Here is a 26,500-nt window from a genome sequence, read left to right as displayed (position 1 = left end):
CGGTCTGCTCCTGGAACTGCCCACTTTGACGCTCCTTTGAGTATTCCCGTGCCGACCGAGGCCAATGAACTTGAGGGCTCCCATAAAAACAATGTGACTAGCTAGCCGGAGGGCAAAGATCAACCAGAGCACGGACTTTATCCGTGAAATCGACGTTACCGCAAAATTGGGGGAGCACTCGGGTCAGATCTCTTTTAGCAGCTTAACCAAAGATGCTTTGCCTGGCTGCACCAAGATCCCGGAGCATATCATGTATTCCATCAAGTGAACTATGATGTCTGGCCTGTGAATTATGTCGGATTCCGTAACATTGCCATAGTAGTCGTTTAGCACTGATATGATGAGGTGAATGAGCTCGAACGCCATAGACTCGTACTCTGGAGAATCAATTCCGACCGCGAACAACAGATCTCCGTAGCAGCGAACGGCTATCTTGCGCTGGCGGTAAAGCGTAAGGATTGGAGTTTTCTTCGGCCGCTTCATGAGAGCGTCCAGTACTCGCTTTCTGTCCCGCTCTGTTTCAGGAATCCACCAACGGCCATATCTCTGTACGAGATCCGGAGTCTGCGTACTGAATATGAATATATACTCTATGGGCATAATGAAAAATAGGCAAAAACAGCTAGGTGTCGCTAGTGACGAGTAGCTCGCCCCAAAGCAATGCCAAAATCATTTCTGCCGATTTCCATCATGATGCGCGCGCACACGCGCGTGCGTGAATTAAATCTCTGTAATTAAATGCGGAAACTAAATAGCCGCGCAAGCTATTGCGCAACGTTATCAAAATCACTGGTTACTTCTGATCAATGCGATATAGCTGGAACGATGTAAGAAGTAAACGGTGGAGTCTTCTAGGGCCTTGCATGAATAAGTTCTTGTGGACTGATGCAGGACAGCGAGTTCGCCGAAGATGTCTCCAGGTCCCAACTGCTTGATTTCCTGGTCCCCCCTTAGCACGCTGAATTTTCCGACCCCAATGAAGTACATACCATCACCAGTATCCCCATTCCGAATGGCGAAGCTTCCGGCTGGAATTGTAACGGGTTTCAGTGCATCCACCAACTTCTTTTTCCGGTCTTCCTGATCCCGAATAGCCTCGAAGACGAAGCTGGTACCAGCGTCTAAAGTAGCCGAAATAACAGCTATCTCTTCGGGTGTCTTAGAGTATGACGGCAGTGGCGCAAAGTCCACGTCTTCCGCTCGGACAGGAGTTCTCGGACCCATTCTCATACGCGTCCGATCGGGTAGAATCAAGCCGCTATCACTGTAGTCGCTCTCTTCAGCTGCCGTAGAGCTAGAGTCATCACAACGAGCTTTCGCTGTGATTGGACAACTTAAATCATCAACCATCTTCCGAATATTATAACAGCGCCTTAGTGCCTTATCCCGGCATTCATTGATGTAGGGTCCCATGGACCAGGGAGCTCGTTTGTGGCATTCCGCTGCGTTGAACAAGTCATTGCACGTCATCAAAAAGTACCTCTTCATCAACGAGTATAGAACAAAACTTTCGTTACTGCCCATTGCAGCAAACTGAATTACTGCCCCCTTATTGGGACCCGATTGATGGCTTCCAACTCTTACTGTATGATTGGCAGTCGAGCAAACACCTGTCTCACACACACCACCCTCCGTCACGCCTGACTTCAGTTGGCTGTCCACTCCACTGAAAACAATACCCGAAGCACGCTTCAAGTCATCTGGTGCGGACTCCAAACCGTTCGGACCTCTCTCTAGGTCGGGAGCTCTTTCTACTAAGTTCATTCCCGTGGGTTCCCTTGTACGGTTGTGGGGGACCGGGTCCTCCTGGGCCTCCCGTGTTCGGCCATCGGTTACTCCCTCCAACCCTTGGTTAGTTCCCGTGTCGTCTGCCACCGAGTGGTCCCCGTCTTGGAGGGGGACCGCGGGCTGTTCCTTCCTGTCTTCATCCGCAACCGCGTGGCCCGCAACCGCGGGATCCGCAACCGCGTATTCGGGGACCGTGTGGTCTGCGGTGTGATCCGCCAACGGATGCTCCGTGAGCGGGTGATCAGTTTTGCCTGACGTCGCAACTTCCAGTTGGGGCGCTTCTTTAATGGCTACGAGTTGGTCTTGTGCAGTGAGCACTACCAGTTCCCAGATGGAGGCTCTGTCACTGAGTCCTGACTCCCAGATCACTCGCGCTATTAACCCCAGAGTCTCTCTGAGAGTAGTTTCTGCCATTAATAAATAATGCTGGAGAAAGCTGCACTGAGGAATTTACGCGCTCGTCTGCAGGAGGAACTCCGCGACCTGCTCAAAGAAGCAGACCTGAAGCTCGACTCTGAAACCCTCGGAGACACATATGAAGGTGGCAGCAGCCACGTCGACTGCAACCCTGCAAAAAACTGTAACCACCATGTGCGTTGCAGTAATCAGCTGGATAGCAGCAACCAGGTGAGTGGCAGCAACCAGCAGACCCGGGATCGAGTCGAAGCCGACCACCGGCGACGGGTGCGGTCTTTGTCGAAGTGTCAGCGCGAGTCGCGACATGAGATTCGTCATGAGTCTCGGAACCGGCAGTCATCGCAAGGACAACAAGCTCTGGCAGACGATATTGAAGAGTTATTAGTCCGTTTGCAAAATGAGGCCCTGCGACGGCGACAAAAAAAACGAACTCTTTACACCTCCGATGAGCAGGACCTGCGCCTGCGACCCCCCCGTGGCCCCGTCCAGACGACTGCGCTTACCGATGACATCATCCAAACCGCCACCAAGCCCGTACTCCCACAACCCAAAAGGAACGCCAAGCCTGTAGGCCGGCAACAACTCTACGATCTCCGCAGAGAGCTGTCCGACTTGGAGCGAGAACTGTCTCCCTGTCTAGACTCCTCTTGTCTAGATCCCTCCTGTCTAGACCCCTCCTGTCCGGACCCCTCCTGTCTACACCCCTCCTGTCTGCGCCAGTCCAAATCCGCGAAGTGCTACCACAGCCGCAAACTGTCCGTTCCCGAAAGGGCCCACCACTCGGCCAACAGCAGGAACTCTGCCAACGACAGGACCTCTGCCAACGACAGGACCTTTGCCAACGACAGGACCTTTGCCAACGACAGGACCTTTGCCAACGACAGGACTTGTGTCGTCCACACGACCTGTGTCGACCACAGGACCTCCGGCAGGAGCTCTGCACTGTTCTGCGAAGATTACCGGTCGAGGCGCCGACAGCCGCGTCGCCGGCGGCTCTCCGGCTCATCCACCTCCTCCCAGGACGGGCCCCAGGTGATGTGCAGACGCCAAGACAACCTGGCGACGCGCGACCAGGTTTTGTCGGCTGGGTACTCTTCTCTCGGATATTCAGAGGGAGTCGTGGGGGACTCAGGTGACACGATGGCTATTAGCTCAGTGGACGCGTCCAATGAAGCTTCCTATGACACGCTCTACCCCGTGGGGCTCCCCATCCATTTCCAGCACAGACAACAGTCCCGCAAAGATAAACAATCACGAATGTTCCGCTGGAAAAACACAACTAAAGACACCCCGATGAAAGATACGACGCGATGCAACAAAAACAAAGGCAAAGTAGGGCAATCGGCTACCGGTGCCGAATCGGATATCTGTACTTTATACCAGGGAACCCCACTACCCACTAAACCGCTGTCCGGTCAAGCCGTATCCCCCTACGCAACCGTTCCCTCTAGACTCATCTACCCACAATCAGCCGCCACACAAGTCACGGCTACAACACCCGATCTGCCACCACGGCCTGACGCTCCCGACACAGGCAAAACCAATAACTCTGAGTCTCATAACCCCAAGTCTTACAACTCCCAAACCAGTAATTGTCCACCTAGCCATGGTCTGTCGAACAACGGTCTGTCGAACAACGGTCTGTCGAACAACGGTCTGTCGAACAACGGTCTGTCGAACAACGGCCTGTCGAACAACGGCCTGTCGAACAGCGGTCTGTCTAACAACGGCCAGCCTCAGGAATTAGAGTCACACTCGCGGTCCGATAACCAGCGTAGACCGGATCAGGCGCGCAAGGAAGAGGTACCGCACCTTCGGCCCAATCTTCAGTCCGTTGATCTTCAAGGAGCAAGTCTTGCCCACGTACGGAATCGGTCGAGGGACCAGGACACTTCAATTGAGCGAGTCACTTCAATTGAACGAGTCACTTCAATTGAACGAGTTACCTCAGTTGACCGAGTCACCTCTCATGACCGAGTCACCTCTCATGACCGAGTGACATCCGCGGATTCCGTGCGAACTCCTCAGTACGTTAGAACTCCTGAGGTGTCACGAGACGTTTACCGCTTGGCTTACCACGATTTCAGACCGTCAGCCGGCTTAGGAACTGGCTTGAAAGCGCAGGCTACCGTGGAAGCGCAGACGGGCTTCCAAGCGCAAAAGGCCGAGACGCAAAAGGCCGAGGCGCAAGAGACTGAGGCGCAAAAGACTGAGGCGCAAAAGACTGAGGCAGATGGGGAAGGTCTGGAGTTGCCGACTCGAGTAGATTCAGGTCTTGTGGGCTCGGATACTACCGGACCAATTTCTGGGTACAACAGGCAGGAAATGAAGTGTGCGTTCCTGGAGATGATTCCTTCAGAGCTTCACGACCAACCTAGCTTTGGTCCATCCGACTTGGGTTGTTGCAGCTCGGCCCCCCTGGAGCTTGGCCGGAGTCTTACTGAGATGTTCCGTACTACTGGAGTGAATGGAGAGTTGCCTACTGAGGTGACCATTAATGATGATCCTCCAGCGACCCAAGGACAGCCGCAAATCAGTGGTCAGTTGCTGTTACAGAATATATCGGACTGCTATTATCAGGACGAATATACTCCTTTAAACGATACTGAGATATCCACCCCGGAAACATCTGGTCAGTCTTCCCCGTTCGCTGAACGCTACTCGCTTCCTCCCTCCGAAGCAGTGCAGGTGGAAGAAGACAGGGTAGGGGAAACGGAAGCTGAGGAAACGCCTCATACTTCACGTAAACTAAGAGAGGAACATTATTCCGGGGTTTATACACCGGTTTACTCACCCGATCTACTACCGCTTGCCTCTGAAATGTCGCCAGAGCAATCTGGACTTATCGTGGTTCAACCCGTGGTTCAACCCGTGATTCAATCCCAGGTTCAACCTTTTGGACACGTAATTACCGCGCACGTAATTACCGCGCACGAGCTTCTCCCTAAAAGCCATGATCGGGAGGAGTTCGCCCACCAGGAACTCGCTCAGGATGCTTGTATTCAGGATGACTATATTCGGCATGGCTATATTCAGGATGACGGTATTCAACAAAACTGTATTCAACAGGACTGTATTACTCTAGACTGTGAACAAGCTGTACCGAACGATCAGACCTGTACCGACCTTTCCACTGCTGTTAACAGCTTGCAGCAAGGTGCTGAGACCGATGAGGCACAATTGGAGCCGGTTCTTGGGACTGGTCCGCTGCAGGTCAGCTTTCTACCAAGTCAGCTCCCACAAAAAGCACCACTATCTTCTGCTGACTTGAGGAGGCAGTCCCCCATTAGCTCACCCAGGGTACGTGATGCTCAGGCTGGCCGCAATGCTCAGGCTGGCCGTAATGCTCAGCCTGGCCGTAGTGGTCAAGTCATGGAACTGCCTGAAGACCAGGGACGCGGCCAACTTGAACATGCGAGTCCCGGCCACGAAAATCTGCCCAATGCTACCAAGCCCGCCGCAGGGCTTCCCGACGTAGGTCTTACCAGTGTAGGTGTATCGAATCTAAGTCTGCCCGACGCCGCTCTGTACGGTGAAGCGACGCCTTGCTCTTCGTCGCCGGATTTGAGCTACACTCCCGACGTGAGTTGCGGTCCCGAAGAAACGGACGAGGAGCAAGCCGTGGAACCCGTTCCCGGGATCCCGTTGGCGATGGTAGTGGGTTCGCTATACAGCTCGGCGGTCCTGGGCAAACCTCTCAAGCCGCTAGCAGTGAAGCCGCTGTTCAAGCGTTACGGCAGCCAGAAGTGCGTGGCCACACAAACGGAGGAAGCCGTCGCATCAATCGGGCGCTCGGACTACATGCGGCTCATCCAGCAAAAGACCCAGCAGGTGCCGGCAGGCCCCCGACAGGCGTCGATAGGCTCCCAGCAAGCGCCGACAGACTTCCAGGAAGCGCCGACAGGCTCGCAACATTTTCTCGAACTCGCGGAGGCAGACAGCCGCCAAGCAGCAGGCGCCAAGGCTCCCGGAACCAAGAGGCTCGGAGACCCAGACGAGGTACTACGCCAGCCCGCTGCGACCAGGCCGCCCACCAAAGCCTACCTGCCGGTCGTGGGCCCCCCGCCGGTCGTAGCCCCTCCGCCGGTCCGACATCCGGCGGCTCCCTTGGCGCACGTCCGGTCTGCCTTTGGTCCGGGCACAAGGTATTCGTTCGGTCCTGCGGAGAGCGGAGAAAAGCAGCCGCCGCCGGTGGCGTTCCGGTCGGCGATTGTAGCGCATTCCGCCGAGACGGCCGTTGAGCATCCCGTGGCATCCGCACAACCCTCACTGCGACCGTCGGCCTTGGTCCCGGCCGCCGGTCCGCGGTGGACGCTGAGCCAGGGTCCAGCGATGCGGGTAGCGCCGCTCCAGCCGGTCCCGGCCGTGGGGCCTGCGCCCAATCTGTCCAAACTACTCTTCGTCTCGGCAGCCGTCTTGGCTGGAGCGGCTGCCCCTCCTAACGCACGTACCGGCTCGTCTGGGACCGTAGACTCAAGGCCGGTGGGCCCACGGCCGGTGGACCCCCGAATGGCCGACCCCCGGATGGTAGACCCCCGAATGGCGGACCCCCGGGTGGTAGAACCTCGGATGGTAGACCCCCGGATGGCAGACTCCCGGACGGCAGACTTCCGGATGATGCACCCGGCCCGGGACGTGGCCTACTCCTATGCGGGACCGTGGACAGCGCCAGTGCTAGCCCCGTCGGAGGTGGTCTCGTCGGGGACGGCCCCACCTTTGGGGCTGGGCCCCTCGGCGGTAGGTCTCTGGGCAGTAGCGCCGATGAAAGATCAGTATTGGCAAAAAACTGCCTTCAACGGAAGACCCGAGCGCCGTGGGCCGGACCCGCGAGTCGTGTACAACAAGCCGACCACACAACCGAGTAAGAAGCCAGTCCCGTCAAGCCCCAAATCGTTGCAGGGATTGCCCACGGGGGACTCCGTGCCTGTGCCGGCTGCCAAGAGTAGCGGCACCCCTCTCCCCGACTTCGCCCGACCGCACACTCAGTTGCCTCTTCGCCTGGACGAACGGGCTCTGAAGCCCCTCCAGTCGCGGCAACCGGAGCCACCTCGGTTGGCGGAGCCACCCCGGCTGGCGGAGCCGTGTGGTAAGGCGGAAGCCCCTCGGTTGGCAGAGCCGCCGAGGCTGAAAAGCGTCTCCGGCATTCATTCGTACGTTGCTCCAAACAGTCTCTCGAACGGTCCTGGGGGTAACGGAATTGCGGGTGGAGGAATGGAGGGTGGAAGACCCGCGGAGTTTCTCTACCGGAAGAAGTCGGTGCCGGGTATAACCCTTAAGGATGAGCCGGTTCGTTTGGCTACGAATGAGTCGTCTACGATGGTATCTCTTGGTAACCCTGCTAAGGACTTGGTGTTGGAGGATTTTGTTAGTCCGGTTGTGGCTCAGGAGATCTACGAAGAGATCGAGAAGGAAATAGAGATGGAGATGAGGAAGGGGGGCATGAAGGTAGATGATCTGGAGTCGTTGTCTGCTGCCAGTCCGACTCCTATCCCCATCAAGCGAACTGCTGTTCAAAAGCCTAGTGTTTACCAGCCTTTTTCGCATTCCTACCCGCCAGGTAAGCCTTTCCCGCAAGGCTACTCTTACCCCCAGAACGTGTGCTACCCCACTGGCGGTGCACCGTTCCAACTACAGCAGCCCCACTACAGGGTCCCGGGGAAGGGTCAGAGTGTCTTCGTCCCAGGACGTCTTCCGGCGACCAAAGCTCCCGTAATGATTAAACCTTCCGGGGTTGCACCTCCTCTAGTTGGACTCCCGATAAATAAACCGTCCGTAGCGAGTAAACCGCCGGTAGCAGGAGCTGCTGCGAGAGTGTCCCAGGGTGCAACTACGTCAATGGTCCAGGCTCAAACAAGCCTCGTAAAGAGCGTGTTAGCGGCAGGCGGTTTAGCAGCAGGCGAGTTGGCGGCGGGTCCGGGGGCGAAAACGACGGCGGGTTTGAAGAACACCCCGTTGCCCCCCATGCATCCTATTGCGTTGTTGGGTCCTGCCAAGTCTGGTACCGGTTCATGTCCTGTGACTACCTCGGCCCCTTCAGGAGTGGTTCCGGCACGACAGTACAGTGGCGGCGCTGGACCCTTCCAGCACTACCCCACATACAGGCCGAGCATTCAACAACTGCGGAGCATAACCCAGGCCCCGACCTTGTTCTCTACTGACCCGGCTTCGCATGTGGACAAACGGAGGCTGCGACCCAACCCTCTTTGGGCCAGTTCCGAAGGCGCCCAAGCCGGACCCACAAGAACAGGTGGCCTCTATGTTACTCCTCAGCTAGCCACCACAGGTCCCAAGGCAGCTGCAGTGCGACTGAACCCTCTGAAGCCCTCGAGCAAAGTTAAATTAACCCTTCCTATCGCCAGCAAAAATAGTTAGTCATTAGCGCGTGTGAAATATATACTTTTGTCTGTAACGACTGTCTCAAAAAAAAGAGGTCTTACTCTTCTAGCCGTTGGGGGTCCTGCAAGGCTGGTCCTGTAAGGCTGGTCTAGCCGTTGGGGGTCCTGTAAGGGTGGTCGGGCTAAGGGTTGACAGTAGCGCAGGACATGGGGTCTGCTTTTTTGGATGTAGCAAATGACTTTCCACAGGAGCAGGTGGACTTGGCTTGTGGGTTGGTAAAGGTAAATTTCGATTCGGTGTCAGTGTCGACCCAGTCGATATGGAGTCCGACAAGGTCTGTGAGTTGGGGTAGTGGCACACATACCCTGGGTGCAACTTTGACGAAATGGGGAGGTGGTGCCTGCTTTGGTTCGAATTTGTAGCTATTGCCTTTACAGCCCGAATGGACCATTTCCAAACTCATGGTGGCCTGGGGGGCCTCGAGGTTCCGGCGCTTCAGAATGTCAAGTATTCTTTGCTGCGCAGCCTCCGTTGTAGTCACTGCAGCAGCCGAGCTCACACAACGTCGGGGATAGAGCATGGAGGCAAAACGAAGACTCCCAAAACTTTTTTCGGCCGCAAAACTATCATGCCGAAGTACTACACCGTTGCAACCAACAATGCCTTCGCGGCATTGGACGAGCATGAGGAGGCTGATGACCTCATTATCAACCAAACTGCCGAACAACTTACCAAACTGAACGAGGTAGGTCTTATAACTAACTGTCGCGAGTTGGGTTGGGTTGGGTTGGGTTGGGCGTCGCACTACGGGCGGGTGTTTATTGACTTTCTGCGTTTATTCCCTTTCTGCGTTTATTCCCTTTCTGTATTTCTCCCGTGCGTGCGCACACTACCGTGCGTTGGCCCCTCCCGTGCGTGGACACACTTATTTCTGTAGGAAGCCGCGGCTGAGCAGCCGAAGCCGGCGAACAGACGCACTGAGCGCAACAATGAGTTTGGCAACCGCCCCCCCCGCCGTGTGCCAAGAGAGGGTGAGGAGCCTCGTCCCCCCCGGCGTCAGGAATCTGGTGACGAGCCTGGAGCTGACGGTCGTCGGGAGCGCAGACCGATTCGGGAGCGCAAACCTCGTCCCGAGGGTCGCTTGGACAGACAGTCGGGTACTGGACACGGCAAGGAGGTGAAGAAGGGCGGAGCGGGTGCCCACAATTGGGGCCAGGCTGGCGACGAAGTGAACACGGAGGCCGATGCCAGTCCCGTCGCTCAAAAGTGGGGTGACGAGCCAACAGTCCCTGCCGGGGAAGGAGCCTCTCCCAGCGGAGCACCTGCCAACACTGAAGACAAAGCCTCGGTACTGCTCTATGCCGACTTCGTGGCAGAGCAATCCAAGAACCAGGAGATTCTGGAGGAGAAACAGCCCGCCAAGAAAGAGAAGGAAATTGCCGCCGGCATGAAGGTCTACACCAAAAAGGTCACCGATGTTGTCGAACCAAAGAAAAATGCTGAAACCAAAACCCCTGAAGCCAAAACCGTTGTCAACGTTAACTTCCGCTACCCCCGTCAGCAACAAGACAACCGCAGAAATGACCGAATCGAACAGAAAGAAAAGACCCCCAAGAAGGCTGGACCGGAGAAATCCAACTCCGAAATCAAGCTTGATGACACTCAAGCTTTCCCCACCCTCGCTCATTAAAAGAACGGCATTGATGATATAGATTTTTATCCACATTCTGTTTGCTACCAACTTAGGCAAATCACGGCATAATGAGGCATCTTCTTCCAATGTATGCCCCCGCGGCAGCGATTCCCTCAGTACACTACTCCCCTCATTAGCATTATGTCGCTCTCACTTGACAGTTAGGGCCGTCATGCCATTTAGCAGTTGGGCGCCATCAAAACCCCAAACGTTGTCGTCAAGCGTTATCACGTCAAAAAGTGGCTCCCAGCGGCATCGTCAGTGATATGCTCGCTGACTCGAGTAATATGAAGACAAATAACTTCAAGCATTCTCCCCAGCAGAAAAAAAAGGAGAAGAAGTATTTCCGAGCGGCGAGAGCTTTCCTCAGCACAATGAATTAAATACAAGCCACCACGAGGTAGCCTGCGACAAGCACTCCAAAGTGGCTAAAACAGCCATAACGCGGAATTTTACCGCGTACACACACGCGTGTTTGCTGCCGTTTCTACCGATCCGTTTTTGTCACCAAGCTGTATCTTTGGGCTTCATAAACCCGCGCGCTTTGAAGCCAATACGGGTTTGGGACTCCCATGTCAATAATACAGCTCGTGATATCGGTCCTTGTCCTCCTCATCGTCGGTTACGGCGTAGTTTTCTCTGAAAGGTTGAATGAGTCGATCAAGCATGTCCAGCCACCACCATACCTTTCTTGTTTTTTCTGCTCGCCCATTCTTTGCTCCATCGGCGATTTGGGAAGCTTTTTCACGCTCCAATGAGGAAGAAGATACGCCCCGTTCAGCAGCTGCGTCTCGTTCAGCTCCTTCACCAGTCATAGTGTTCCAACCTCCCGCTACTGCAAAACGCGATCGCTCTTGCAGAGCACCGGCCGATGAAGAGTTACCTCTGGGTCGCTTCCGTGCTCCCGGCGGCCGGGCCCGTTTGGAGAGTTCCGCATGCTCTATAGTTACCTCTCGTTCACAGTCCGAAACGCTAAATCTAGTCTGAAGGAAGCCATCTTCCCTCAGACCATCTTCCCTTAGACCATCTTCCCTCAGACCATCTTCCTTTAGAACATCTTCCCTCAGAACGTCTTCCCTCCCGCATGGCTGGAGGTCGTCGTCATACGTTTCGCTCAAAAGCATCTGAGCGGCAACTGTCTTCTCCTGTAGCTTGTCAGAAACAGACTTGAACATCCGCGGTGCGTCCTGCCACAAGACTCCCACAAAATCGTTCCGACTCCACATTTCCTCGACCACGCCTCTCAAAGGTCCCAGAGACGGCCAACGGGCGCCCACCGCCACCACCATTCCAACTTGGGCCCCAACTGGCTCCGTGGCTACCGTTCCTAGCTCCTCTGGCTCGCCCGCCGCCCCCCACCCGGGTACTTCGTTCTTTACCTGTTCCTCACCACCGTCAACTTGCTTTACGGATTTGTGAACCGCCAGATTTCGACGCGTGGCATCATCTTCATCATCGAGCTCTGACCGCCCTTCTGTGTAGTCGGCTGGTGTGTAGTACTCAGACACGAGTGACTTGAGCAGGTGCTCTCCTATGTGCTGTCCATCTAAGTTATCAGCCGGAGAAGGATAAAGAGAAGGCGTGCAAGGAGAATCAGGGCAAGGAGAAACAGGGCAAGGAGAACCAGGACAAGGCGAAGGAGAGACGCGAGAAGGGAGTGCAGAAGAAAGTGGTTTAGAAGAGGGAATGCCATCGCTCCATCGATTCGAGCCGGAATCCGTCGCCTCTTCCACTCCCTCCCGGACTTGCGCTTCTCTCTGGTCCCCCGAGCGTTTTCGGCCCGCCGAAGGCGTTCGAGCCTCCGAAGACGTTCGGTCCTCCGAAGACGTTTGGGCACTCCCTTCTACAACAGACTCCACCGCATCCGGGTGACTGAGTGCCAAGTCGACCTTCGATTCTAGAAGGTCGCTGTTCGATTCCAGAAGCCCACCGCTCGAATCTTGGACACCGCCGCTAGCACCTTCGAGGGTGAATGTCCAGGAATTGTGTGCCTCCAGATTGCTCGTCGACGGGCGGCTGGAGCCTGTACGCGGCGTGACCGACGCTTGCACCAAGTGTCTCGCGACTTGAAAATCTTCGTGGCCCCCGCGGTCGGCCCTTCTTAGCTGAACTTCGAGGTCGTCCTGGTCCCCAGGCTCGACGCTCCGGTCTTCAACTTCGGGGTCGTCGATCACGGCGGGGTCGCCGTGGTGTTCGCCGTCGGTGTTCTCAAAGTCCCAGGAGGAAGGAGAGGAGGAGTCGCAGACGGCCAGGTTCTTGGCGATGGCGCTGACGACGTGGCTCATAAGTTCGCCCTCGCCGTGACTGGTGTGACTGACGGGTCGGCTATGGGAACTGGTGTGTGGGTCACCTCGGATTTCGATAGACTGTTCCCTTTGGAGTTCCCAGCCGAGTTTGCGACGTGTACCACGTCGACTAGTGCGGTCGAGTCTTCGGTCAGGTAAACCGCGCCGCCTCGGTCGGTGACGCCCCGACGGGTGGCTTTCCTCGGTGGAAGACGAAGTCAGCACACTTGGCAGAGAGGAAAGCAACAGCGAGTCGCCGCTCGACAAGAACCGTCGCGACCGGAGCAGCCCTCCGCGACCCACGGCAGACGCCGTCATGTCCGAGTTGCGAGCTGCTAAGGATCGCAGCTTCGCCGGTTGACACCGAGCGCGGTCGAGTCGCGCCTTCGCCGATGGTGAAAGCGGCGGCAGCCGGACTCCGTTTCTAGACACGTGTGTGTGCCAGGACCTCATGTCACCTAAGTTCGGTAGGTGAAGCCGAAGGTCCGGCAAGGTAGACCGGGCCTTGAATCTCGAAACATCCTGCTCCCTTGCTTCATGCTCCCTTGCTTCATGCTCCCTCGCTTCGTGCTCGTGCTCTCTCGCTTCGTGCTCTCTCGCTTCGTGCTCCGCCAGACCCTCGGAATGGGACCGCATACTTGATTCAGACGAGCGCAACGGGCTCCCTCCCAAACAACTTCCTTCGAACGGGGGAGTGACTCCGAACGGGGGAGTGTCTCCCAAGGGGGGAGTGCCTTCCGAGAAGCTTCCTCCCAATGGGCTTTCCCCCAACGCACTTTCTCCCACGCGACTTTCTCCTATGGGGCTGCTGTCTGCCACGCGACTTTCTCCCAAGCGACTTTCTCCCAAGGGGCTTTCACCCACGGGGCTTTCTCCCACGCGACTTTCTCCCAAGGGGCTTTCACCCACGCGACTTTCTCCCAAGGGGCTTTCACCCAAGGGGCTTTCACCGAAGGGGCTAGATCGGGAGTTGAGTGTTAGTGGGCCGATCAGTAACGGCTTCACGGACAGTGATGATAGGTTGTACTTGGCCAGATTGTGCTTGGCAAAGTGGTGCTTGGTCGGTCCGTCCCCTGCGGGGGAGTTTACATCACTGGGTCCCGAGCTGGTCTGGAAGAGTGGATGTCTTTCAGAGAGAAGTCGGAAGGCTGGAGAGTCACTGGAAGGTGTGCGACCGAGTACAGGACTTTCTGGTAGGTGATCTTGGTAGAAGATGAGGTCACTGCCGATGCAATAGTGTTGGAGTATATCGGCCACGAGGGTGGTCTCGACGGGACGGTTACTCGTGCTTTGAGTACCGGACCCAATATTATTCTGAGTGCCACTTTGGGTACCCGCCGCCCGACTGGTGCCCGTCGCCCGATTGGTGCCCGTCGCCCGATTGGTGCCCGTCGCCCGATTGGTGCCCGCCGCCAGAGTGCCGCTTTCAACCGTCGCCCCCTGTAGAGCTGCTACCACAGCGGCACTAGAAGATCGTTCCGAACGCGTCTGCCAATAACTAGAGGGCAGACAAGAAGACACAGGAGAATCTCCAGCACCATGGCTAGAAGGGACGGGACTCTTGGACGATGCGAGAATTGGCACGGACACGGGGCCTCCACATACGTGACGCTGGACACCGTTAGTTCCAGTGGTAGGTACCTGGGTCGGGTCGGCCGAGGGATGGGAACTGATTGACTTCGCCTTTGAGGATCTACCTGGAAAAGAATGTGAATAACCACCAGCACGGTACGAAGATCAAGGAGTGGAAGATCAAACAACGGGATGAAGCAAAAACAGGATACAAGTGGCAGAAACAAGTGGCTGAAGATTGGGAGGTAGTTACCGTGGAAGGGAGTCATCTTTAGTTGTAGCTCGGGTTTGATGACGAATGGCACCTTTTGTAGTTCTGGAGATTGGGAGGCACATTTCGCTTCCAGTTTAGCAACCTGGGTTTTCACGAATGAGTGTCTACTGCCACGACCTCCAATATGTTCTTCAGAGCCGATGCTTTCGCTACGCAGATTCATCAATCGGTTACGGCTACCATGAACTGATCTTTCCAACTCGATCAATCTATTCTGGCGCACATTAGAACAATTTTCAGACACGATCCTCATGCTTCGGTCATCAGGCATTCGAGCACTCCAATTCCAATTTTTGCTGGAACCCCAAACGCCGGCACGAGGGGGGTCTGCCCCTCCACGAGGGGGGTCTGCCCCTCCCCGAGGGGGGTCTGCCCCTCCACGAGGGGGGTCTGCATTAGATATGTTTCTCGGGTGGGTACGTCGACCTGTTTCTTCCGGCCAATTCACGACATTCACAGAAGCCATAGAAGCCATCGGTTCCGAAGCCTTGTCCATGGCACTTGGTTCAGGCACTTTATGTCTCTTCAATATAGCGTTAAAAGCGTTGTCGAAATGCACCTGGATTCTCTTCAGGCAATCGCAATATGAATCAATCTGTTTTCGGAACATTCAATCCGGTATAATCGGTCGGACAGTCCTGGAGGGAAGTCTAAAAGGAATAGCACTCCGCTTTTCTCGACTTACGTCTTCGTTTCAACACTACTCCGGTCTTGGGACTGCGAACGAAAATCAGTTGGACGGTTGGACGTAGAGTCCTACGATAGGGACTAACCCACGTTAATCCAGTATACTAGCTATACTACCAAATAGATCGAGATCATCTCCATCCAGATCGTTCCAGATCAACGAGGTGATCTCATTTCCAGCTACTTCCTGGATATCCATTGCGGGCTTTCTAATCGCCCGACCTTCCGGCTCCACGGTCGGTTCATCTAAGACCTTCCTCCATTCTTCCCACTCCACGTTCTCCTTTCCGAGGCCTACATCTGCAATATTTCTTTGCAATTCAGCACTGGAGTCATAACCATCCTCTATAGCCAGTAAATCCGTTCCGTTCGCATCGAGGTCATCGTCCACCAGACCCGCGGTCACAACACCGTCGTCCACAACACCGTCGTCCACAACACCGGCGTCCACAACACCGTCGTCCACAACACGGTCCTCTTCAGGAGCGACTTCCTCACGGGATTCCTTTGCAGCTTCCGACTGCTGGTTATTTTCATTATTCAGCTTTGCTTTACGTCTGATGTTAATTCGACGCTTCGGTTTGGACTGGGACCCGGCAGTCTGGTCTGTATGATCCACAACCTTGGGTTCTACATCGGCAGTCGTAGACTTCCCCTCAGCAGGCCGGCCTGCTGTGTGCTCCAATGGACCATTTCGCTGAGGCTTCTTAGTGAATTTGTACTGTGGTTTATCCACGAAAATATCCTCATCTAAATCTGCGGGGACATGATATTCCTTCTTGAAGGTACAAAGCAATTTCCAGACCTCAATCTCTTCTGTCAAGGACTGGACCTGACTTAGTATGTAGCCCATGTGGTCTACATTAAACGTGCCCCCATCAACGTCATTAACCTTTATATAAGACGTAGACAGCACGTAGCGAGCCAACAGGAGCATCTTTCCTAATTTTGGCTTGCTAATTCTAGCAGAATTCCACTCCCATTTGCCGGGATTTGTTTTTCTATCAGCCGTTCCTCCAAGGCTATGTAACCAGCACTGGTATTGTAAACTATGTGATAAGATACCAAGTGGATAATTCTTTGTCCTATCTATTTTAGCCTGTTGCTTATCTTTCAAATTGGGCAGTGCAAGTCCATCAACCAATTCTTCCAAGGTCATTTCCGGCTTTGTAAGGGTGGCCATTTCCTCCTCAACTTTTTTCCATGGATCATAACTCCATATTTTCTGCGCCCCTTCAACACTACCAGCATCCTGTTCTTCTGTATAATCTCTTTCACGATTGTGAGCACTAGTATCCTGAAGATTGGCATTACGGAAGGTCTTCAAGGCAAAGGGTAGATGTGTAACGGCATCATTGTCTTCTTCTTCCTCCCCCTCATTTGAACCCAGAGTAATTTTTTCGACATTGAGATCTTGTGTAGCACAAAATGCTTCTAATATAAGTATTGTCTTTTTCAGAATGGTGTCCAGATCATCTATGATATCACCATATCTAACTATCATATCTCTTGTCTTCTCAAGAACAGAATAAATCTCCGGTATCTGTACGCGCATATTATTCTGTTGATTCTTGTCAATCTTATCTACCTTGCTCTCCAACTCCGGTAATGGCCGACTCGCAGACAACAACGCTAAGTATGATCTCATCTCCAACGTAGCTAACGGAACTTGATCGAATGTCTTCATTTCAATAGGATTAACATTTACCAAAATAGTTATCAAATTGATAGCACCCTGAACCCACACAGGCAAATGGGAACTCTGCCCTTTGGTCAATAATTCATCCCTACTCGCCGTGGCAGGAATTGTGGGATGACATAATATGATGTCTTTACGCTCATTGCACACGCCTTGGACGTATCTCTAAAACGTGAAGAAGACATTTAAACATATCCGTGTTACACCGTACCCCTAATTGGTGTAACCCCTAATTGGTGTAACCCCTAATTGGTGTAACCCCTAATTGGTGTAGCACACTGCGGTTACTTACGGCGATTTGTTGTATGTAGCTGGTTCCGCAGGTAGGGGGTTCTTTCCTTCGGAGGTCGTTGTCCGGATCCCCCACGTTGTATTGATCGTTCCCATTGTCGTTGCTCTCGTCGTCGTTGCTCTCGTCGCTCTCGTCGTCGTCCGTCATGGCTTGGTTTCGGCTCCTACGTTGGACAAAACGCCGTGCGGGTCTTCCGAAGTGTTCATTGAGCTCAGCTCTCATGATTTCGGCGACGATGCAGGTGATGATGATACCAACGGCCACGTCGTCGAGGGTGCCGCCATTTCGGAGTAGGTACGGCTTGATTTTTTGGAGCAAGTCGACGAATTGAGGATCGCAGGAAAGGGCGTTGGAGGGAGAGTGCGTACCGCCCGAATGAGTGGTATGTGTGGCATTGACGAGTTGTTCGACGGTATATGAGTCGGTGATTTTGTCATCTACTCCATGTAGAATCCAGTTACAGATACGGATATCCCTTTGTGCAGAAGCGCTGGTAGTTTCGCCAAATAGTATCTCATCCACTAAGTCGAGTGCACGAACGCGCTCTTCCCACTCATCACGGTCAAGCATTATACGGATCTGTCGGAGTACGCCTCGGCCGCCACTATGCTTGGCCTTCTCATACGCATGCATAACCAGACGGGTATCCGCCAGAGTCCAATTAACTCCCCTCAATCCCGAGACGGCCGCCGCTCTCGAAACAGTATGTTCATATTGCGACAGAATGTCCTGCACGCTATACTCACCATCCGTCAGCCAGACTCCAAACAATGTTTCACACGTCACAAACTTGTTCACACGATGTGTGTTCGCCAACAATCGAATCGACTCCATAATAATTTGCTTCACACTGCTCGCCAAAGGATCCGGATTTGTCAAGATCGCGTGCAAGATACCCGCACGCTGCAGATCCCATGCAATAACACTCCCCATATCCGTACCGGCCAGCGAGTCCAATAAACCGAACACCGCACGGCGTAAAGCCTCAGGTAACAAACTCGACTTTGCCGCCAGAATCAACAACTTGTACAACGTGCGTGGTTCACACACCGCGTACCGGAACAACGACTGACACTGACGCACCGCTTCCTGCTGGCTCCCGCCGGTGTTGCCACCACCACCACCGCCACTTGGGTTACCACCACCACTTGGGTTACCACCACCACCACCACTTGGGTCACCACCGTCGGCGTCGAGGTTGAAATCAAGTTGCGCGGCGGCACCGGCTCTTCTGCCTTTGGCGTAGACTTTCCGTCGGGTACGATCGGCGACGGTACTGATTTGCGCGGCGGCGGTGGAGAGTTGGTCGATGCACAGGAGGGTGAAGATAAGCAGTTCAAATTCAGCATTAGAGGTGGTATATTTACGGAGTAAGGCGCTCATGTGTGAAGGACATTTACTTTTGGATATGTTGTTAAAGAGGCCTTTTCCAACCTCCTTGAGCACGGGTTTGGCGGAGGTGGTGAATAGGAATTGGGCCCATGCGTTCTGAACAACCATAAGTCGAGTGGTGCATCGGACAACAGCGTGACATTTTTCCTTGGCCTGTTTCCGTAACTCCCGTGCAAGTCGCGCATTTGCGAAGTTAATTGCCCTCGTAGAGAAGCCTGTACGGCTCCAATAACATACCGCTGTTAATCGGTCCTCGAGACGCAACCGATTGAATGATGCGTTCCGAAGATTGGCCGCGATCGTAGACGCAATACACAGTGTGAATGCCAAGGTCCATACCATCACATTAATGATCCGACACACACTCGGACCGGACACTTCAAAATCCAGCGTCTGCTGCTCCACATCCTGCACCCATGCTGACCAGAACTTATCGAAGCCGCCTTGACTCAGATACTCCACCATAAAGTCCGCACAACGACCCATCCCCTGCTCGTCCAAAAGTCTCCCGCCCACGCGTGAGCCCATCTGGGAACCGCCCACATGGGAGTCAGAACCGCCCACATAGGAGTCAGAACCGCCCACATGGGAGTCAAAGTCGGAAGAGAGGATTCTCAGCACGTCCTCCGAGCCGTACCGGAGTTCGCCGCTCTCAATCAACTCCGCCTTACTGTTTTTGTGCACTAAGGATATCACTTTGGTGAACCGCTGACGATCCCCGGGACGCTCCCAAGGGTGTTTGTAACTTAGGCGTTGCAACCGGGATATTGTAGAACGCCGTAAGTTGTCAGTATCCGCAATCGTGATAGGACGAACCTGGAAACCACAGAGCTCGGAAACCGGCACATCCGAACCCGGCCCACCTGAGCCTGACTCACCTGACCCACCCATCAGCTTGTTGCTGGCCGCCAACGCGATCTCGATAGGACTCGTATAACGACTCAATTGGTATTGAAACTCCAGGGCTCGCCATAAAATCTAAAATCAGATTTGATACAACTGACGTGAGACAACTGACGTGAGAAGTGAGAAGAACGCGAGAAGTATGCGGTGAGAAGAATGCGGTGGGGGGGATGGGGTCAGGGGGGTGGGGTGGGGTGAGAAGAACTGGGTCGGGAATGTGGTTCGGAGGTTTGCGTACAGACCAATCGCTGCCTAAAATTAGGCCCTGATTGTCCTTCCGTTCTTCAATTCGTTTGTCGGGCAGGTGGGCTTCGTGCTCCCAGAGACACTTCCACTCGGAAAGAAAGAGGTCGTGCAGGTCATTGTCAAGAAGGTAGCCAATGAGCTTGAGATTGTGATCTTCGGCGGCCAGGTCCTTGCCGAAGTCTGTGCAGATGTTAAGGAGGTTGACAATTAACCGTTTGATAGCAAGCATCATCTTGCTTATGAAGATCTTCCGTTGCTGCTTCTTGGTCTGCAGTCCGTCGAGTTCACGGCGACACCTGACGAGTACCTGAGACCCCATAACGGAGCGAGCCTTGTCAGGAAAGGATTGCTGAGTAGATTGTAGTTGAGTAGATTGTAGTTGACTAGGTTGTAGACTAGTGTCTTGCATGAGTACGGCGGGTACCTCGGACTCGTCATAGAGGCCGAGTTCGACGTGTCGTCGAGTAAGGTAGACTCGGTCCGTAGACTGAGTGTGATCGAAGAGGGTTTGGATGGAGTCTAACCGTTCGAGGTCTAACGCACTGAAGCCCCCGCGGTCCATATCCTGTTTGAGTTTAAGGACGGTTGACTTCCACTCGGCTACGACCAGGGGCCGGACAAGGGCAGTCTTGAAGCGTTGTAAATTCCGGTTGTAGTCGGCAAGATCCTTCTGGGGGTAGAGAGAAATGAAGTCTTGATGTGGCGGTTCGGAAAGCCGTTGGGCGAGTAGAATAGAATGCTCGACAACGGAGTCATGATGGGACAAAAGTAACGGAATGAGAACATTAGAAGCGAAGTCCAAGTCCGGTCCAAGTAATAGCCTCTCGATTACCCGCCGATTAGCCAGCATGGACACGTCCCAACCTGTATCTTGTAACAACTCAGAATCTGGTCGCCACGAATGCTTCCATAAATCTAACAGCCTCTTCATCGAACTTAAAATGTCCCTCTCTTGTAAACCACCTGCTATAACCGATCGCAAGCTACTCACGCATAAGCACACACTATTACAATAGTCCCCTTCCAAATTGACCACCTCCTTCGCCATATTCAGACCACTTGCAGCCGCCTTGGCTACGCGCTGCTGCTCGCGCTCCTCCACCGTCAATTCCTCGTCCAACGCACCCGCCAAACTCTCCATGTCGTCTCCGCTGTCGCCACCACCGATCTCCACCTCGTCACCAATCTCCACCTCGTCACCAATCTCCACCTCATCACCTCCAGATATCTGGTCTTGACTCTCATCGCCTTGACTCTCATCGCCAAAGACCACGTCATTTTCCGTTTCCAAGCCTGCAGAGGATCTATACGCCGTTTCGTAGGCATAGATTGGGGGAGGGGCATCCATGGACTGGTCTAGCACAACACCTGCGGGAAAGAACGGTCGGTCTCAGGACGCATACGGGTGCGATGTATGGGGTGGCTCTTTAAACTTGTGTTGCGCACATCCCTCCCGACTCCCGAGCACACATCTATGACACACACGTGTGTGCAACGTACCTTCAGTCTCATCGTCTGCTTCGAACAGGTTCATAAAAAGAGGTTCTACTATGTTACTTACAGGGCTGGCTTGCTACTGATTGCAGAGCCTGGCCTTCAAGGACCACGTCCAAAATGACGAACCTACCGGCTGCCGACAAATGTGGCATCTTCAGGTTCAGATCCCCGAACGCCGCGGGTCCAAGACCCCTAGCACAAAATAGAATTGAGCATGGTCCTGCCCCGGACAAGAAGGCACCGAGTACAGGACTCGTGTGGTCGGCGGCATATGTTTTCAACTCTGCAAAACTCCTGCACTCTCCTCGGCGATATGGTTCATGAATTTCGTCATCCAAAGCTGGACCTAACAAATGATACTGCCTACATATCAACAAGGATGAAATCGTTCGGTGCTGCATTACTCTATAATATGAACGCACACACACACGTGTGTGTCATGGAGGAGGGGGAGGAGTCCTTCCCACGGGAACTTCTTACCTCGACATAAGAGAGGACACTAAAAGTGATGCACGTGCAATGTTTCTAGAGCACACGGCCCTCTCGTACTTCTCTGGGAGTAGCTGTCTTGCCAGCTCCGTGGACAATTTCGAATTAGGAATATGTACAATGCAAATAAGATCATCAGACGGAAACTTCAGGGAATGTCTAAAGAGTGTCTCCGGCTCCAACTTCACTCCCGTTTTACTTGAGCGTGTCTCATTGGCGTCTGTCTTGCTGGGGTTCCTTTCCACCTTGGGCAGGATTCGTTGAGCTCCGTTTTCAGTAACTGCCTTACCTTCACTGTGAGCTTCTTCTGCGGGCATTCTAACCGGAGTCGTTCCGAGAGTGGAAGGCGTTTCCATTCCATCCAGAGGTATCTGCGCTCCGTCCAGAGGTATCTGCGCTCCGTCCAGAGGTATCTGCGCTCCGTCCAGAGGTATCTGCGCTCCGTCCAGAGGTATCTGCGCTCCGTCCAGAGGTATCTGCGCTCTCTGTATGTCCCCTTTCTCTAGGTGCCCTCCATCTGGATCCTTTTGAAGGAACAGTGGAGGAGGTCCAGGTAGGTTCAAGTCTTTCGAGATCCCGTCCGATTTGGAAAAGTCCTCTTCCAAAGTCCGCTCCAAGAGAGTGGAAGAGCGTGAGGATCGCGGGTGGTAGACTGCAATTTGGAATCCACCCAAGGCCGCTGGGAGAGCGTTGTCCGGATGGCCTTCCACTTGCGTCGCGAGAAGCCCGATCTCTTCCTGGATGTCCCTTTGGTCGATAGAATAGCCAGCCATGGAGTAGGCGGTGCTGATGCCGGCGACTATGGCTGCCGCAGAGGACCCTAGCCCTCTCGAGAGTGGGATATCGTTCTTTATATGAAATCGGAAGGCCGTGGACCCCTCGTCATAGCACATGTTCAGACGTTCGATAGTATTGAGGAACTGACGGATAATTAGGTTCTTAGCAGGGTCTGATGAAATTCCTTCGGGCTCCTGGCCGCCCACCTCCACCAGCCAGGTATCACTCACACATACGTGCACCTCCAACCACAGATCCAAAGCCATTCCGAAACAATCAAATCCGCATCCCACATTCGCAGTCGTCGCCGGGACCTTTACATGTGCCTGCAACCAAGGAAATCAGCGACTCTGGACCAGCGACTCTGGACCAGCGACTCTGGACCAGCGACTCTGGAGTGGACATAAATAGGCTTTGGGGGGGGATAAATAGTCCGGGCATTCATAAATGGGGGAAGGGTATAATACCGAGCATCCGATTGGAAATCTCGTTGGATCAGCACATGTCGAGGACTGCGACGATGACCATGACAAAGACATTGATCCCCAAAAAAACGCGCAGATGTCTACAGGGGTGGCATCAGTCATGGGCATGGTATTTGTCATGGATGTGGTGCCGGTTGCGAGGCCATCTTAGTTGTCTCCGCAAACTCGATCGTAATTCGGGTGTTGTGACGATAGCTGGGTGTGGATTACGCTGTCTGAGAATTTGGCCCCGTCCCTCATCGGTGTCAAGCTTATGTTGGATGCCCAACGGCGGATCTAGCTGCTGGGTATAGAACCTGCTTTGCCAACAACGAAGCGAAGGACTTATCGAAGAAGGGGTGGGCGATGAAGGGCTATGCCAAGAAGGACTACGCGACCCAAGGGGACGTGACCCAAGGGCACGTGACCCAAGGGCACGTGGCCCAAGGGGACGTGACCAAAGGGACGAGATCGACGGATCAGCGCCGAAACAGGGGAGGAGGAAAGAGAAGGACGGAACGCCGAAGTCCCAGGTGTCGGGTTTTCGCTTGAGAAATTCCCCCGATGAGGACTACCAAGAGTCAGCTGAATCCAGATGTGGAAGGTCTCGGAATTGCGTTCATTGCCAAGGCAGCTGCACCCACGTTGGCGGCTGTGCCTTCGGCTGAGCTGCCTGCTTCCGTTTCGGCTCTGTCGGCCGGTTACCAGAAATTGTACAAGAAGCTACCGGAGTGGATTAAACGATTCGTGATCCGCGAGCTCAAGAAGAACAAGGTTGCGAAAGCTCCGCGTTCCAAGGCGGAAGTGAAGAACATCTTTCTCAGAGCGATCCAGTTGATGAGGCAACGTCGGGTTCAAACTTTCGATGCCCCCCGCTGGCGGGTCGGCCCCGTATGGGGAGGCGGTGTGTATGCTGGTCCCACATGGGGAGCTGGCTCGACGTATGGCGCTCGTCCAATGTATGCGGCAGGCCCCATGTATGCGACAGGCCCCATGTATGCGACAGGCCCCATGTATGCGGCAGGCCCCATGTATGCGGCAGGCCCCATGTATGCGGCAGGCCCCATGAGAGGTCCGATGGGTGCAGGCCAAATGTCAAATTGCGGGTCGTGGCAGAATCGATCGCTTGGGCCGAGCCAAGGGGGCGGGCTAGGGAGTTCACGGCTGCCGGAGGCTTACCAGTCTTTGGTCCGCTCGGAGGAAAAAGCAAGAAGGGACGAAGTAAACCCTGCCAGCAAATCCACCATTGGTGAGGTCAACTCCTCTCGAGAAACGCTGCAGCCTTCCGTCGAAGGTTTGAGCCAGCCAGGTCTAGGAGCGGTATCGTCAGCCACTCTGTCTTCAGCTACGGTATTTGCGACGAAGGGTCCCAAACAGCAGGCGGAGCTGAAGGAGCCGCTGGGAACTATCCAGCGGCCGGAAAGCGAAGTGGAGAATTCGGTCACTGAGGCGGCCGGAAGGGATCACCCGGCGAAAGGCCAGCAAGAGGTCGCGGAAACACTGGCGATGACGGACACTGAAGGTCAAGTAGAAACTGTGCAAACTCAGTTCAGGAGCAACGTACAGTCCAATAGTTACATTGAATCGAGTACATCCAAAAACCGTTATTCACCGATGTTTGAGTCGCTTCTGGCAGGTAGCTCACCACCGTTGAACTCCGAGGGGACGACCACCGAACCGTCGACGTTGATTTCGGGAGGTCCAGGGAGCCTGGTTGGCCATCGGCGTGTCAGTGAGTCCTCGGAATTGGGCGGTTGCCAAATTCCTGTCAATCCCGATGCTCGATGGCGTCAGAATTTATCCGGCCGTCCTGACCTGGACTCTCCTGGCCTGGACTCTCCTGGCCTGGACTCTCCTGGCCTGGACTCTCCTGACCTGGACTCTCCTGGCCTGGACTCTCCTGGCCTGGACTCTCCTGGCCTGGACTCTCCTGGCCTGGGCCGTGATCTAGACGGACCTGACCTGCATGGAACGCTGAACTTGAACACTGGGCAGAACCTAAGCAGCGATAATAATCTAGCTACTGGTCGAATTCTAGCTGGATCGGAAAAACAGCTTGGCCGACAAGAGCTGGCTCGGACTCCTTCCCCGACTACTCCTTCCCCAGTTAGTGAAATTCCCGTTGGAATCGTTGCGGCCGCCAAGAGGTCACTTCTGGAACAGCGGAACGGGACAGCAAACCAGAAACAAGATCGAATGGGCGGACACGGCGCAAATGGAGACCAAGCAGAAAATTTCGGAATATCCGAAAATCGATCTTCAACGAAGGAAAAGCTCTGGACAAGAACGCCCGTGGACGTACAGGATAAAAACATCGAAGCCCGGGCACTGAGTTCTGAGGCAATCACGGAGAACTTGACAGGCCGTCATGATCTAAGTGGTTACCGGCATTTTGGCGATGAGCATTTTGGCGACAAGCATTTCGGTGATTTAGCGAATTTTCAGGCCGCCGCGTTGCGCCAGAGTTTGTCGGGCCGTCCAAATAAAACGCCGGACCTAAATGGTCGACAGAACTTGGGTGGTCGACAGGACCTGGATAGTCGACAGAACTTGGATGACTCAGAGAGTCAATCGTTAACTCCGCTTGAAATAGTTGGTGCCGCGAAGAGAACACTTGTAGAACGGCAGGGGACAGCGTCGCTGAACCAAGAGTCAGTTAGAGTGAGTCTGCCGCCAGCGCAAAATAAGAAGCGAGCCACCAGCCATTTAAAGGGGGCGAGAAAGGTCGGACCGAAGCCAGTAGGACGTTCAAAGAAGTCCGTAAGTTTTTCGTCGAAGGAGAGCAGCCTACTGGGATCCACCAGAATGTCGGAGAGACAGACGAGCGATGCAGATTCTCAGATCCTCAGCGACAATCCAGAAAACCTGGACGGCCCTGCGATTCGATCCTCGCTACTGGTCGATTCAAAATGGCGTAAGACAAATGTACCACCCATTGGACTAGTTGAAGCCGCGAAGAGATCACTCGGGAACCTGAAGCTAGCGGGAGTGGGCCTGAGGAAGGCGGAGGTTGGCTCGAGGCAAGTAAAAAAAGTGGCCGAACACTCACCGGAAATATCCTTACAGAATGGGGCCAAATCGGACACAGCAAGACGGGGAGCGACAAACTTGAAGGAGGGTCTGCCTAGATTGAAGCAATACTTACCGGAAGCGACAAACCTGATGGAGGACCCCCCTAGATTGCAGCGATACTTACAGGAGGAAACGAGGGCAGAGACCCTCCCGGAAAAGGGGGTGTCAACGGACCTAGAAACGACTACCGACACGGAAACTAATGTTGAGGCAAAGAATGGAGCGCAAATTGAAACTCAGATAAAAGAACTCATGGACAAGAAAACTGCAAGGCACGTAGAGATACAGACTGACACAAAGACGATTCGGGATCATAAGGTGCACAAACCGGGAAATCTCCAACACTCAAAAAGTAGTCGACCATCAGCCCCTCGCCCCAATACGAAACCACCGAGTGCTCCCCTGCGGGTCGTTGCTGCGGATGCTGGACCTGAAATTGGCAGTGCACAGGACGAGTCCGCAGAGAGTCCATGGCCACGCCCACCGAGCCCTCTACAGGATGTCTTTGCTCTGAATGTCAAGGACGAAATCGTCCACGAACTGGACGGGCCGGCAAAGAGTCCATGGCCACGCCCACCGAGCCCTCTACAGGATATCTTTGCTTCTGAATGTCAAGG

The 26,500-nt window shown here is 54.3% G+C and overlaps 9 protein-coding genes across 9 annotated transcripts; 3 read left to right on the top strand and 6 right to left on the bottom strand.

Annotated features, from left to right (window-relative positions):
• Positions 1 to 183: 183 nt before the first annotated feature.
• GNI_064340 (clathrin adaptor complex small chain) lies at positions 184 to 600 on the bottom strand (the record flags this gene model as incomplete). Its single annotated transcript, XM_011131788.1, has 1 exon — positions 184 to 600. The coding sequence occupies one exon, from the start codon at positions 598 to 600 to the stop codon at positions 184 to 186; it is 417 nt and encodes a 138-aa protein (XP_011130090.1).
• A 186-nt stretch (positions 601 to 786) lies between these two features.
• Positions 787 to 2,202, bottom strand: GNI_064330 (cyclic nucleotide-binding domain protein; the record flags this gene model as incomplete). The annotated part of the gene is made up of 1 exon (XM_011131787.1): positions 787 to 2,202. One exon carries the CDS (start codon positions 2,200 to 2,202, stop codon positions 787 to 789), a length of 1,416 nt encoding a protein of 471 aa, XP_011130089.1.
• A 9-nt stretch (positions 2,203 to 2,211) lies between these two features.
• On the top strand, positions 2,212 to 8,577 carry GNI_064320 (hypothetical protein; the record flags this gene model as incomplete). The annotated part of the gene is made up of 1 exon (XM_011131786.1): positions 2,212 to 8,577. One exon carries the CDS (start codon positions 2,212 to 2,214, stop codon positions 8,575 to 8,577), a length of 6,366 nt encoding a protein of 2,121 aa, XP_011130088.1.
• A 145-nt stretch (positions 8,578 to 8,722) lies between these two features.
• Positions 8,723 to 9,121, bottom strand: GNI_064310 (putative iron-sulfur cluster assembly accessory protein; the record flags this gene model as incomplete). The annotated part of the gene is made up of 1 exon (XM_011131785.1): positions 8,723 to 9,121. One exon carries the CDS (start codon positions 9,119 to 9,121, stop codon positions 8,723 to 8,725), a length of 399 nt encoding a protein of 132 aa, XP_011130087.1.
• Positions 9,122 to 9,169: 48 nt separating this feature from the next.
• Positions 9,170 to 10,231, top strand: GNI_064300 (hypothetical protein; the record flags this gene model as incomplete). The annotated part of the gene is made up of 2 exons (XM_011131784.1): positions 9,170 to 9,286; positions 9,479 to 10,231. The coding sequence occupies 2 exons, from the start codon at positions 9,170 to 9,172 to the stop codon at positions 10,229 to 10,231; spliced, it is 870 nt and encodes a 289-aa protein (XP_011130086.1).
• Positions 10,232 to 10,809: 578 nt separating this feature from the next.
• GNI_064290 (hypothetical protein) lies at positions 10,810 to 14,975 on the bottom strand (the record flags this gene model as incomplete). The annotated part of the gene is made up of 2 exons (XM_011131783.1): positions 10,810 to 14,017; positions 14,317 to 14,975. 2 exons carry the CDS (start codon positions 14,973 to 14,975, stop codon positions 10,810 to 10,812), a joined length of 3,867 nt encoding a protein of 1,288 aa, XP_011130085.1.
• A 168-nt stretch (positions 14,976 to 15,143) lies between these two features.
• On the bottom strand, positions 15,144 to 20,932 carry GNI_064280 (hypothetical protein; the record flags this gene model as incomplete). The annotated part of the gene is made up of 4 exons (XM_011131782.1): positions 15,144 to 16,916; positions 17,044 to 18,531; positions 18,775 to 19,413; positions 19,454 to 20,932. The coding sequence occupies 4 exons, from the start codon at positions 20,930 to 20,932 to the stop codon at positions 15,144 to 15,146; spliced, it is 5,379 nt and encodes a 1,792-aa protein (XP_011130084.1).
• Positions 20,933 to 21,137: 205 nt separating this feature from the next.
• On the bottom strand, positions 21,138 to 22,613 carry GNI_064270 (homoserine kinase; the record flags this gene model as incomplete). The annotated part of the gene is made up of 2 exons (XM_011131781.1): positions 21,138 to 21,444; positions 21,562 to 22,613. The coding sequence occupies 2 exons, from the start codon at positions 22,611 to 22,613 to the stop codon at positions 21,138 to 21,140; spliced, it is 1,359 nt and encodes a 452-aa protein (XP_011130083.1).
• Positions 22,614 to 23,375: 762 nt separating this feature from the next.
• Positions 23,376 to 26,500, top strand: GNI_064260 (hypothetical protein; the record flags this gene model as incomplete). Its single annotated transcript, XM_011131780.1, has 1 exon — positions 23,376 to 26,500. A coding segment is annotated over one exon (3,125 nt), but the record flags the coding sequence as incomplete, so codon positions are not given.

The sequence above is a fragment of the Gregarina niphandrodes genome (assembly GCF_000223845.1).
Source record: "Gregarina niphandrodes unplaced genomic scaffold scaffold00010, whole genome shotgun sequence".
In the NCBI taxonomy this organism is placed as follows: Eukaryota; Apicomplexa; class Conoidasida; order Eugregarinorida; family Gregarinidae; genus Gregarina; species Gregarina niphandrodes.
This window is presented reverse-complemented; position numbering and strand designations above follow the sequence as displayed.